The sequence below is a fragment of the Nuphar pumila genome, chromosome 16, assembly GCF_984573655.1.
Source record: "Nuphar pumila chromosome 16, dmNupPumi1.hap1.1, whole genome shotgun sequence".
Taxonomy (NCBI): Eukaryota; Viridiplantae; Streptophyta; class Magnoliopsida; order Nymphaeales; family Nymphaeaceae; genus Nuphar; species Nuphar pumila.
This window is the reverse complement of record NC_143264.1, coordinates 27393663-27407336: the sequence shown is the minus strand read 5'-3', so window position 1 is coordinate 27407336 and position 13674 is coordinate 27393663. Positions and strand designations below refer to the sequence as shown.

The 13674-nt window shown below is 39.4% G+C and overlaps 1 protein-coding gene across 2 annotated transcripts; it reads left to right on the top strand.

Moving 5' to 3' along the window:
• The first annotated feature begins 1179 nt into the window (after positions 1 to 1179).
• Positions 1180 to 13291, top strand: LOC149813131 (protein IMPAIRED IN BABA-INDUCED STERILITY 1-like). 2 transcript variants are annotated; one of them, XR_016428227.1, is made up of 10 exons: positions 1180 to 1709; positions 7034 to 7318; positions 7398 to 7715; positions 8428 to 8655; positions 9977 to 10077; positions 11354 to 11459; positions 11575 to 12081; positions 12185 to 12317; positions 12819 to 13082; positions 13237 to 13291. XR_016428227.1 is itself a non-coding variant. In XM_089991291.1 (9 exons), exons 1-9 carry the CDS (start codon positions 1224 to 1226, stop codon positions 12836 to 12838), a joined length of 2184 nt encoding a protein of 727 aa, XP_089847417.1. In that variant the 5' UTR covers positions 1180 to 1223; the 3' UTR covers positions 12839 to 13291. The 2 variants fall into 2 exon arrangements, 1 of the variants encoding a protein (XP_089847417.1); XM_089991291.1 differs by having other exon boundaries at positions 12819 to 13291.
• Positions 13292 to 13674: the final 383 nt, after the last annotated feature.

Genomic DNA, 13674 nt, shown 5'->3' with positions numbered 1-13674 from the left:
CCGTGCAGGCTGAGGCAGGCAGGCAAGAATGCACTGGAAATGAACCGTAAGTGCAAGAGAAGAAGAGGGGGTTGGGATTTTTGTGAACAACATCTAAGAATAGGTCTCTACAGTTTTCATGGACCACCTTAAATGCAACTTGGGTGGTGGTGTTGGCAGCTATGGTCACGGACGCTTATCATCCATGAGTGAACACCAAAGAAATAAGCTGATGATGCTTTTTAGCTTCACCTGACACCGCAAACCCTATGCAGTGCAGTGCAGTACCTCTAGGCTGGAAAACATTCAACAGACTTGAATACCATCGGTCAATAATTAACCTTCCCTTTCATGATCCTCCAACTTGCCTGGAGCTACTCCTAGAGTGGGAGGACTCTGCACCAATCAGAGCCATATCAAAATGGTTTTGCTCAAACACACATGGAAGCAAGGAGAAGGAGAGAGAGAGAGAGTCGTGTGGCTACTGACATGACCTGACAAGTTGATTCAGACATTTACTCATACATCTATTATTTTATATTTTTAATAAAAATATATTTTAAATATTTAAATAAGACAAGAAAAAATATTGAAATATCAAAAATAGCCTTTATTGATTAAAAAAAATTTAAAAAATTCATGTTCTCTTGTCTTATTTTTTTGAAAAATGTTTGAACTTGCAAATCATACCTGAGTCGCATGTCCGTCCGATCATATTCATGTATTGAAGAGAGAGAGAGAGAGGGTCAAGTCCGTCCGAAGGGGGAGGGTTGGTGTCATATAAGGTAATTGCGACACATCAAACTGCAGCGGATCGGACCCACGAGTTGTTGCGTTAATTTCGGGCCGTTTGCTTCCCGTGCCTGAAAAAACAAAATCCCCAGTTTCTCCTTTTCCTCTCTCTCTCGGGGGAGGTCAGGTGAGGGGCCGTTCTCCGCGTTTCTTCTTCCTCCCTTAAATTCTGTTCTCTTTTCCTTTCCTTCCTTGTTCAGTCACCGTCCCTCTCATTGCCATCCTAACCCCACACCCACTTCCAGCATTCATTCACTTCCTTCTTCTTCTTCCTCTCTCTCTCTCCAACCAACACCAACCTTAACTTTTTGCTTGAATTCTTCAATCAACACAAATCTGAACTTTCTTCTTCCTCCTCCTCCTGTAATTAAGATTAATAAAATCCAACTTGGTTGTCTTCTGCACCCATGCCTCTTTGATGTCTGCATTGCACTAAGAGAGAGAGAGAGAGGATGGGTTGCATAGCGTCGAAGCAGGTGTCGGTGACGCCTGCATGGGATTACTCAGGCGCGTTCAGGAGCCAGGGGTCCTCGTCGGGGATCTTGCCTTCGTCGTCTTCTTCGCTCAGGAATCGGAGCCAGAATAGGGGCAGCGGTAAGGAGGCAGGGGAGGAGGCGAAGAAGCACAAGAAGAAGTGGTTCAAGGGGTCGGATCAGTGGGTGGTGGGTGGTGGCGGCGGCGTCGGCGTCGGCGTCGGCGTCGGCGTCGGGGAGGAGTCCGAGAGGAGCGCCGCCTCTGCGTCGGTGGCGGCCGAGCCCCTCGGCAACAACTCCACCCACTCGAACCAATCCGTCAGCTTCCGGCTGGGCAACATGAGCAGGTACGTCGAGGGAGAGCAGGTCGCCGCGGGCTGGCCCGCCTGGCTCAGCGCCGTCGCCGGAGAGGCCATCCAGGGGTGGGTCCCTCTCAAGGCCGACTCCTTCGAGAAGCTCGAGAAGGTGAATTCCCTCTCCCTACCTACCATCTCCTCAAGAATTCCCCTTCTCACAGTTTTAGTTTTCTCCTTTTTCTTAAAAGAGCCCTTTTTCTTGTTTTTTTTTTGCTTGAGGGAATCAATGAACCACGATGGGTAATGGATGAACGGTTGGATTGATGTTTTTTTTTCGGTTCAAAATTGCTTGTGATGGAACAAAGGGAAAAGAGAGAACTTCAATGGGTGCGAATGGAATAATTGAAATGTGGTTGATTGATGGTCACGGTCTTATTTTCAACAACGGTAAGAAGAATGATGGTACGAGTGAACACCATTAGCATGATTATCGTTCTCATTTTGGAATAAAATGAAGTTGGGATTTCTTCCTCATTTGATTTAAATCCTTTTCCCTTTACAACGTAATTTACATGTTTCTTTTTCTCCCTTTTAATTGTGACGATTTGCGGGTTAGAATTTCTCTCTCTCTCTCTTTCTCTCTGGAACCATCATTTATTTTAAGCTATGGATGAACTTATGTGATTATTATTGATTTCAAAAGAAGATGGGCAAGCTTCCTTTTTTCTTTTGTTTTTTTATGATACCATTAGGTGATAAATAGCATCAGCATTGGTTGTTGGTTAACTTAATTTCTGAAACATTTTTAAGAGAACAATAAAAAGGAACTCCTATTAGCTTCGATATTCTATACTTTGGTGAAAAACATTATAACTAAAGTTTCTTGTAGAGTTTCAAATTGATTGAAAATTTATGGCTTTAGAATAGTAAAATGTCTACAATGCATTTTTTTTCCTGCTCAACTTTTTTGTGACTCAGTTAACAAAATTATGTATTATACACTGTCATTTTGTTTAATAAATCATTTCAGATTTATGAGCGGCTATTATTAAAGTACCCTTTTGTGCATGATAGATAAGCTTCCTGGGTTGTCCTTTGTCATGTTTTTGATAGTTCTGTGGCAACCTTCGTATTAGAGAACTAATGATGCTCATAATGGAGGGTAACTATGTGTTATGAAATATTGGGAAGATAGCAAAGTGGTGAAATTCATGCCTAAGCCCTTATCACTGGTCACCATTTCTTGTTTACTGGAGGCGGCTAAATGCACTGCCCTTAGCCTCACTTTCCCCACTTCATATTGTTATATCTGTGCCAAGACACATTTCTCATTCTTTGATTATGTTTTTGATGGATGATTATATAACATAAGTGAAAGCAAGCTATCCTTTGCTTTATTGATTACCATCAATGGTGGTGGTCACTATTGCGTAGGTTAGAGAGGAGAAGGAAAAAGCGGAGGAGATCTTGTCATACATGAATGCCTTTCTGAACCTTTTACAACAGTTGCCTCTTCTTCTTCTTCTTTTTCGCCTTTGATTTTCCTGCAAACATTCTAATACCATATAATGATTTGAAGACTATTCAAGACCATTTATGCTGTTTGATATGCTGTGCACCTTGAATTTCCTTTTAATATTTGGTTAGATATTGAAGGTTTAATGGTACTTTTGGAAAAGGTTAATGTGGTGATTGTGGCGTATGATATTTATACTGGTTCTACTGAAGAGTGCTAATACACAACATAGGGCAGTTTTAGCTGGACAGGGAGGGATAGATTTTGCATACAACAACAACAACAACAACAACTACGCCTTCATCCCAAAACAATTGGGGTCAGCGATATGAACCAAAAAAGAAATTCATTTTGGGTCTTCCACATGAATCCTTTTCCTCCAATCATTTCTATCCAACGCCATGTCCTCGGTGAGGTTCAAAGCATTCATATCCTTTCCTATCATCTCCATCCAAGTCTTCCTAGGCCTACCCCTACCTCTTTTAACTAATATATTTTCCCATTTCTCCAACCTTCTAACTGGAGCATCATTAGGCCTTCGCCGAATATGTCCAAACCACCGTAAACGATTCTCTCGCATCTTATTCTCAATGGGTGCAACACCTACCTTCTTACGTATCTCTTCGTTCCGAATCTTATCTTTTATTGTATTTCCACACATCCATCTAAGCATCCGCATCTCAGCTACACTCATTTTTTGAATATGATGTCTCTTGGCAGCCCAACATTCCGTACCATATAGTAAAGCGGGTCTAATAGTCGTCCTATAAAACTTTCCCTTCAACCGCAATGGCATTCTACGATCGCACAGCACTCCAGTAGCACTTTTCCATTTCATCCACCCAACCTTTATCCTATGATTTACATCTCCATCAATTTCTCCATACTTTTGAATGATAGATCCCAAATATTTGAAATAATCATTCACCGGTATATCTTGCTCACCAAGCTTCACTACACTCCCATCACTACTTCGTTGCTTACTAAACCGACATTCCATATATTCAGTCTTACTCTTACTCAACTTAAAACCTCTAGCTTCCAATGTCTGTCTCCATAATTCTAACTTAGCATTAACCCCAGCTCTAGACTCATCAATCAAAACAATATCATCAGCAAACAACATACACCACGGTACATTTTCTTGAATTGATCTCGTAAGCTCATCCATCACTATCGCAAATAGGAAAGGGCTTAAAGCAGATCCTTGATGTAACCCAACCGTTATCGGAAAATTGGTTGTCACCCCTCCACAAGTGCGGACATTGGTTACTACTCCTTCATACATATCTTTAATTATACTAATGTACTTGAGAGAAACACCTTTCTTCATCATTGTCCACCAGAGAACGTCCCTAGGTACTCTATCGTATGCCTTCTCTAAATCAATAAAAACCATATGCAAATCTTTGTTCCTCTCTCTATATCTTTCAATAAGTTGTCTAAGAAGATGTATAGCTTCCATAGTTGATCTTCCAGGCATAAAACCAAATTGATTCTCCGATATCATGACAACCTTCCTCAACCTAGACTCAATCACCCTCTCCCAAAGTTTCATAGTATGACTCATGAGTTTTATACCACGATAGTTTGTGCAATCTTGTATATCACCCTTATTCTTATATAAAGGCACCAAAGTACTCTTCCTCCACTCATTAGGCATCTTATTTGTTCGCCAAATCAAGTTAAAAAGATTTGTCAACCATTCTAAACCTTTCTCTCCCAAGCATTTCCAAGCCTCGATAGGTATACCATCTGGGCCAACTGCCCTTCTTGACTTCATTTTCTTCAAAGCCTCTGCAATTTCTTTCTTTTGAATCTTGCGCATGAAGTCACGATTTATCTCATGAAAAGGAATGGAGAAGTCTCCAAGATCTTGAGCATGACTATCATTAAATAGCTTATCAAAATAATCTTTCCATCTCTCCTTAATCTCCTCATCTTTGACTAAAACCCTTTGCGTTTCATCTTTGATACATCTAACCATACCCAAATCCTTCGATTTCCTATCTCTCATCTTTGCAAGCCTATAAATATCCTTCTCGCCTTCTTTGGTATCCAACTTGTCATAAACCTCCTTATATACCTTAGCCCTCGCGTTTCGAACAACTTTTTTAGCTTCCTTCTTTGCTATCATATACTTCTCCAAATTCTCATTATCACGACTCTTACTTAGATTTCTATAACACTCTCTTTTAACCTTAATAGCTAATTTGACATCCTCGTTCCACCATGATGTATCCTTACCTAGTGGTGCACCGCCTTTAGACTCACCCAATACCTCCTTAGCTACTTTTCTCATACCACCCGCTATCTTATTCCACATTGATTCTGAATCCTCCTCGAGACACCAATCAACTTCCTTAACTACCTGCTCTACAAACATTCCTTGTTTAGCTCCTTTCAGTGCCCACCACTTAATTCTAGGATCTATCCTATGTCTATCCCTTTTGCGGCATTGTCTAATTCTAAGATCTAAAATTAAGACTCTATGTTGTGTAGCTACACTTTCTCCTGGTATAACCTTACAATCGATGCAACAACCCCTATCTCTCTTTCTAAGTAGGAAAAAATCTATTTGACTCGTATTAACCCCACTTTTAAATGTTACTAGGTGAGACTCCCTCTTCCTAAACCAAGTGTTTGCTAAGATCATATCATAGGACAAACAAAAATCTAAAATCCTTTCTCCACTTTCATTTCTTTCTCCTATACCATAGCCTCCATGGATATTCTCAAATCCATCCCTACTAATGCCTACATGTCCATTAAGGTCACCGCCGATGAAAAGCTTTTCTCCATAAGATGTCTCTTGTACTACTCCATCTAAATCTTCCCAAAATTGATGCTTAATGGAATCATCTAAACCTACTTGAGGTGCATAAACACTAATAATATTAATAATATCCGTACCTAATACTAATTTAATAAGTAAAATTCTATCACCCTTCCTACGGACCTCAACTACATTATCTATAGACTGACGACTCATAACAATCCCTACTCCATTCCTATTCCTATTTATTCCTGTATACCAAATCTTATATCCCCAAGGTTCTATCACTTTAGCTTTCTCACCTACCCATTTGGTCTCTTGAAGACATAAAATATCAATATTTCTCCTACACATAACATCTACTAACTCTACCAACTTACCAGTTAAAGACCCTATATTCCAAGTGGCTAACCTAATTTTATGGTCTTGGACTAACTTCTTTACCCCCACCCGTCCAACAAAGTGAGGGAACCCTTGCCTATTTGACACCACACCCGGGCGCCGGTGTGACGCGTCGCTTCTGGGCGACGACCTAGCAACCCTTGCACATTTATCACTGCCTCCGGGCCTAGAGAGTACAGCGCGTCGCTCAGTAGGGAACGCCCCAACGAAATTCTCATATTGGTTCATTTTCATAGGATATGACAAAGTTTTTATGCTGGCTGTCACAGGCCTACCGCAACCCTCCTCCTTTATCCGGGCTTGGGACCGGCAGTGTATAACTACCCAGGCGGAAACTGATGCTTTATTTCATGCAATTACTATATCTGACTTTGCATAGTATGAATAAATTCTCAAATTAATTCTTTTAGCAAATTATATCTGACTTCATTGTATGGGACTCCTTTGATGAAACTGATGCTTTATTTCATGCAATTACTAAGATCAGCTGATGGTTGCTTAGTCACCTTCTCAAATTAGAATTCTTCACATAGGCCTTTGTATGTACTCCAATTCCAAGGTCTTCTTCCTTTCAAATTGGTTTCTTAAACCTCCTAAAATGTCGAATTAGATAGCTGCTGCAGTTATGATTTCACAGCAACTTAACTGCTTGTTTGTCTTTTGATTGGACAGGTGATGTTCCTTCTATGATTATCATGCCAATTTTGGAGCAACATTTATTCGTATATTTTCTTGTGTTACATGTCTTTCCTTATTTTCTTACTTCATTTGGATCATTATTTGTGTATCTATTTGATAGGTCGGCCAAGGAACTTACAGCAGTGTGTTTAGAGCTCGTGACCTTGATACTGGGAGAACAGTTGCTTTGAAGAAAGTGCGTTTTGACAACTTTGATCTCGAGAGTGTGCGGTTTATGGCACGAGAAATTCAGATTTTGCGTAGGCTTGACCATCCAAATATTGTTAAATTGGAGGGTTTGATCACTTCTCGTTTATCCTGTAGTTTGTATCTAGTGTTTGAATATATGGAGCATGACCTTGCTGGCCTATCATCATGCCCTACCATCAATTTCAGTGAATCACAGGTCAGTTAATGATAAAAGCTGCCATAGTTTCACTTTGTGAAGTAAATAGAGTTAAGTTTTTAGTTTTCTTATGCTGTAGGTTAAGTGCTACATGAACCAATTACTATCTGGACTTGAACACTGCCACTCTTGTGGCATCATGCATCGTGACATCAAGGGTGCAAACCTTTTAGTTAACAATGAAGGGATTCTGAAATTGGCTGATTTTGGTCTTGCAAATTACTATAGTCCAAGCCAGAGGCACCCACTAACCAGCCGTGTGGTGACTCTGTGGTACCGCCCTCCAGAACTCTTGCTCGGTTTTACAAATTATGGAGCAACCGTGGACTTGTGGAGTGTGGGTTGTGTCTTTGCAGAAATGCTTCTTGGGAAACCCCTACTACAAGGAAGAACCGAGGTAATCAGTTATTTCTAGTATTCTATATTAATATCATGTGTTTAATTCACTTGGTTTTTAGTTTCAGCAATTCATTTCTTATCACTCTTTTCTTCAATTAAGTAAACATGAACTTTTATCTTAATGATTTAATTTTTTTTCATCAAATTCTTCCATGTTATAACTCTGATGTGAGGGAAGGCTATGGTATGCAAGAACGTTATAACTTTTTTTATTTGTTATTTTTTCCTTATTTTTGTGATGCACACTATGCTAGTATATATGTTCTTATCTTAAAATAAGAAGTCTGAAAATCACCCACATGGTTTCCCTTTTCCATCTTTCCAGTTATTGCAAGTATGCTCTTGATGGTCTATGATTGTTGTAAAGATCAGTGTGTTGCTTGACTGTGGTGTAAGTTTATACCAGAAATCATTAATTTTATGGATATCTTCCATTGTTTCTGAAAACTTTTCTGTTGTTAAATGTCAAGCAGCTTGTACAATGACTTACCAGAAGTAAGAAACTTGATTTCTGCAAAAGTTGGTTCTTGAAAGTTAGTGTTATTCATTAATTTTTTTTTTTAATTTATCCGGATTAGTGCAACATCATTATTGTTTTGGGATGAAGGCGTAGTTGTTGTTGTTGTTGTAGTGCAACATCATTAGCTGAATCTTGTGCTTTTCTTCATCCAACTAGAATTTAATGAGTTCTGGTTTCTCTTGAATTGCAGGTAGAACAACTTCACAAAATCTTTAAACTTTGTGGCTCACCACCTGATGAATATTGGAAGAAGTCCAAACTGCCCCATGCAACTATATTCAAACCCCAGCAGCCTTATGAGGGTTGCCTTCAGGAGACCCTTAAAGATATTCCAGAGTTTGATTTAAGTTTGATAAGAACTCTTCTTGCTGTTGAACCTTATAAACGTGGCACTGCCTCCACTGCTCTTGCATCAGAGGTGAAACATATGTTTCCATTTATTTAGCTTACTAATGATTTAATCTTTAGTTCACGGGTATTATACATTGTTCCATGGGGAGCCTGATTGGTAATTTTGCATGGATTATTTTCTGCACATCTCAATGCTAGTGATATCTCTCCAGATTCCTGTGACAAAGATAAGATAAACACAAAAAGTGCAAATAAATAACAAAAAAATAGGTATCTTTTCCTTTTATTCCCTATTTTCTTGCTAAATTAGCCCCTAGGCATTCTTGCCTCTTTTTTCATGTAGATTCTCCACCCTGTGGACATTTAGGTTGCAAACTTTCAGAAAAATGATTCTTTGTTCTTTCTAGTGGGAATATATGTGTCTGGCAATCTTCAAAACCAATGTCCACTCATGTGGTTGAATACATTTTGCTGTTGTCATTCCGAGAATGGACCTTTTATATGTATTCTAGATACTGGGGCAAGAAAATCCTTGTTAAAAGAATTTCTGGTGCTTATTGTTTGATCTTTGTGATTCATGGACTTCAGAGATCAGAAATTACTTCACATGCTTAGTGAGTTTGTGTTTTTCAGTCAATTGATTCATGGTAAATCTATGTGAGAACTATAGATGCACCCACATGATTTTAACACTTTGATAACTGCAGGGGCTTTGGTTCTCTAAATACATTAAATATTTGCTCAAATTGTGCAACTTGTAAATACAACTTTCAACTTGGTGATTGCCGATATATGTAATAATTACTTCCCATCCTCTTAGCCAATTTAGCTCTTTATATGGGCCATTCAAGTTAGCTTTAATTGTTACTGGGATAGGCGATTTCTTGTGGATCCATCTCTTAAAAACAGAGCATGATGATTTTTCATCATCCAGTTCATGCAACAATCAAAAGAATGAAAGGGGTTCTTATAAAATCCATGTGCAATCTAGGAAACTATATTGGTTCATATAAATGTTAAATAAACAAGTATGCTTACATCAATCAAGATCAAGTCCCTTTTGGATTGTCTCATACCTTTGACTGGTGCAAATATTTTCTTTTATTCTTATGCACAAAGGATTTACTTGTTACTAATAAAGTCTGGCCTCTATTATTAGTTTTCTGGTTCGCTGCATGTTTCTTCATCTAACAAGTCAGCATGACATTTATTTGAATGCAAATTGATAAACTGTTGAAGGAAGTAGGTGTAACTGTTCAGAGTGTGGCCTTTTTTCAACTTTATGTGCTTGTATATTGGCTCATGATTTTATTTTGTGATGTCTGCTGAAGCACTTGTGTACTACTCTTAAGATTGCAGTTACCAATTAATTTTTTGCTTGCAAGCAGTACTTCAAAACAAAACCTTATGCATGTGATCCATCAATCTTACCAAAGTACCCGCCAAATAAGGAGATTGATGCTAAAATTCGGGAGGATGATGCACGGAGGTGAGAACTTTGACATGTTTTCTCTTTTACTGATATTCTTTAGAAATTATGATTTTTAAAACTCATTAAACATTTTTTTAGTGTCAATTCTGCTAAATGGGTCTCTTTCTTTTGCTATTATCTCTTAAGCCTTGTTTGTTTCATGCAACTTACATGGGAAAGTGTGATGTAATCCTTTTCCACCGTGTATGAAACAAACTTCAAATCACCATGGTGGGAAAGTGCCATGCTAGCACGTGGGCCCCAGTTTTTCTTACCACCTATCACTTTTTATGTGTAAATCCTTTCGTACCTCCCCCTCTATGAAAACTTTCACATGTTAAGGCTGAGCTGGCAGGGTTGTTTAAAAATCCGTGCCCATTCCCATGAAAAGCCTTTCCTTTACATGTTAATGAAACAAACGGCCTTAAAGAACTTATCCTGAATTGTTGTTTCTTTCACTTTCGGACGATTTTACATCTGCTAAACCCAACTTGTTGGCAATTCCTGGCAGTATCCTATTCTGGTATAGTCTGACGTCCTCCACATCTTCAAGTCCTTGTTGACATGACAGGTGTTCCAATCGCCATATAGAAATATACTTAGCAACTGGTTTCTAGGGCCTTTGAAATAGGTTCACCAAGTCGTGAACGTGTACCTTTCTGGTTTAGGAGGGAATTGTCAAAAGAAGGCTTGCGGCATTTCCTCCCAGCTCTTTATAGACTCACTTGGGAGTCTAGCCTAGTATACCAGCTGTGCATGATTTTGGTCAGACTGGCAGAACTGTTGCAACATACTCCCACACGTGTCAATGAAGTGAGAGAGGTGTCCTGACGAATCACCAGATCCATCGAATGGTGGAACTGTATAGAAAGGCTAAAGAGTGTCATATGATCCAAAAATATTTATTACCAAAAAGCTCATGAAGATATTGTTCCAGGAGGTTTTATTACTAAGATGCTACAAGTAAAAAACACATCAATTATGTTGATTATTTGTACCCTACATGGCTAACAGACATTTGTTGTGCTACTTTCATTCTCTCAATCCGAGTGTAATTGAATCTATTTTTTGTTTTACTCCCATAATCAACACCTCTCCCTGTTACATGTTCATATTTGAGTGACCTACTGGATTTATCCAGAACCAGAAGCGTTATGTCAAGCTGGAGCCTACATAACGTTACCATTCTTTCAACTGTCAATGATTATCTGTGCCAGAGAAGGGTAGTTTCTTCAGCCATGAAGCTTCATATATTAGCATGTGTTTGATTCGACCATGAATTCCTTGCTCTCAGAAAAAAAGCCTTAGGACGAGCAACACGTGGTTCTGACGCTACAAGAAGAGCTGCAAGAGCTGCCAAAGTTTCAGATAGCATTAGCAGACTTGCCCCACAATCTCAGGTAATAACTTCACCACAACGATAAAAAGGTTGAGAAGCTCTCTATACTTTTTACTCAGTGTTTCTCCATGAGGAATCATAAGAATGTGCATCAAGTATCACTTTTTCATGTTAAGGGCGTAAAGGATGGCACTAATGGACTCCATAAAGGAAATAGCACAAAGGCCAATGTTCAGAAGGGATTCGGTGATTCTGGCATCAATCTGCTTAAATCAACAATTGATCTGCCTGAAGAGAATTATCATAGAAAGTATGTCTCACAAGAAGACATTCCCTTCTCAGGCCCCTTGCCTGTTTCTGGATCTAGTGGTTTTGCATGGGCAAAGAGAAGGAAAGACGACACTGCTCCACTGAAATCGTATAGGAGATCAAAATCTAAAGTTCTGAGCTCTGGTTCTTCAGATTCATTGACTGCCCAGAAACCCCAAGACTCTTCGGAGTTGAATGACCAAGCTAATGGAAACAATTTGAGGGGATTCAGTGTTGCTGAGCAGACTCTCATGAAACATAGAGGGCATTTTGGTCTTCCTGATTCATTTGATGCTTCCGATGCATACCATTCTCAGGAATTCTCTTCTGCTTTCTACCAAAAAGAAGAGATGCCATTCAAACATCACATCTTGGTAACTCATCTTTTTAGAGTTTCTTTCTTTGTTAAACAGTCATTAGCCAAAATGTTTTTATTTTTTTAATTCAATTCCTTACAATTGCAACACTAATTTTCAGGGTTATCAGGATCAAGGGGACAAGGTTGATTTCTCAGGACCCATACTCTCTCACTCATCCAAAGTTGATGAGCTCCTAGAAAAGCATGAACGCCACATTCGTCAGGCAGTGCGGCGGTCATGGTTCCAAAGAGGTATTGGGAGACTGGACACCTTATAGAATTTCCTTCTCTTTTTCATGCTTGAAGCAGCTCTTTCTTTTGCCATCCTGCAGAAAGAAAGTATTTCTGTTTTATCTATTTCCAACTTTTCATCCCTATCCTTTTAGCCTGTTTTTCCCACTAGATTATTAGGAAAAAGGACACTAGCACATTCCCAAAACGAATGTTCAAAATGCTTGTTTGCAACACTCTGCAATATGACATCAACCTTTGGAAACGGGAACCGCTGCCATCGGTTTTGACAGGTTCACCATGTTGGTTAGCTCAATCTATTGCGCTTTCCCTCCCAACAGCAGCACATATCCGAACATGGGCTGTTTGACATAGCAATACATATGCTTTCCTGAATTACGCACCCAGCCTAATCCCTAACACGAGGCCTCTAGTCCATCCCACTTCCCATCCTTCCACGTGCATGCATGTTTCCAATTTATGGCTGTCGATAATTTGTTTTGATGGTGAGTTTTTTCTCAGTGGCAGGGAGAAGGCAGTGAAGAAGCGATCTAGGCGATTAGTTACATTTGCAGAAACAGAATGTCATATTAGAGGGGAAGACTCCTCTCTTTCTCTGAAGCCACAGCCCATCGAGTTAAATCCAAGAGAGTGTGAAGCCTACAGCCGCACTGGAGCATGAGGGATGAGGGGCTCCTCAAACTAGAAAAGGCCCCTGCAAAACAGCCACACATTGATGCTGTGCTGTAATAGCAGGAAATAAAATTGCTCAATCAATTCTGGAAGGTAGAGATCAACAGGATGGCTCTCAAAGTGAGAGTAGGCATCCGTCCAGAATATTTTATTTTATTTTCAAGTCCTGCCAGCTTCAAAGCATGTGCGGCTCAGGATTATATCCAATATAGGTGCTGATGAGATCAAGCACTTCTGATTGTAGCAGTTTTCGCCAACCTTACATCTGAGAAAGTAAAAGGAGGGGAGTGCTAATCAGCACACGTGATACTTGCATCCACCACTGTCCGGTTTTCTTCCAACAACAGGTTATGATAAAGGTTTCCTACCAACACATGATCATCATCCTCACAGTAAAATGGACATGGTAATGAAATAAAGAAAAATTTACAAACACACGCCTAACTTTTGCCTTATTTACATGTGCGCTCTTAGTTAGCAAAGCAATTATCAAAATTTAGGCAAGTATTTATAACATTTAGAAAGTTAGGTGTGCGTTTGTAAGTAGGCCAAAAGTTAGGCATGTATTTGTAAGTTTTTCTAAAATAAAAAATTAGAAAGAGAAAGATTTCGTTTTTTTTTTTTTGAAAGTCAAGCTGGGGTTAGGCGGACCCCTACCAGAACAACACCCGCCCCATGTGGCAGA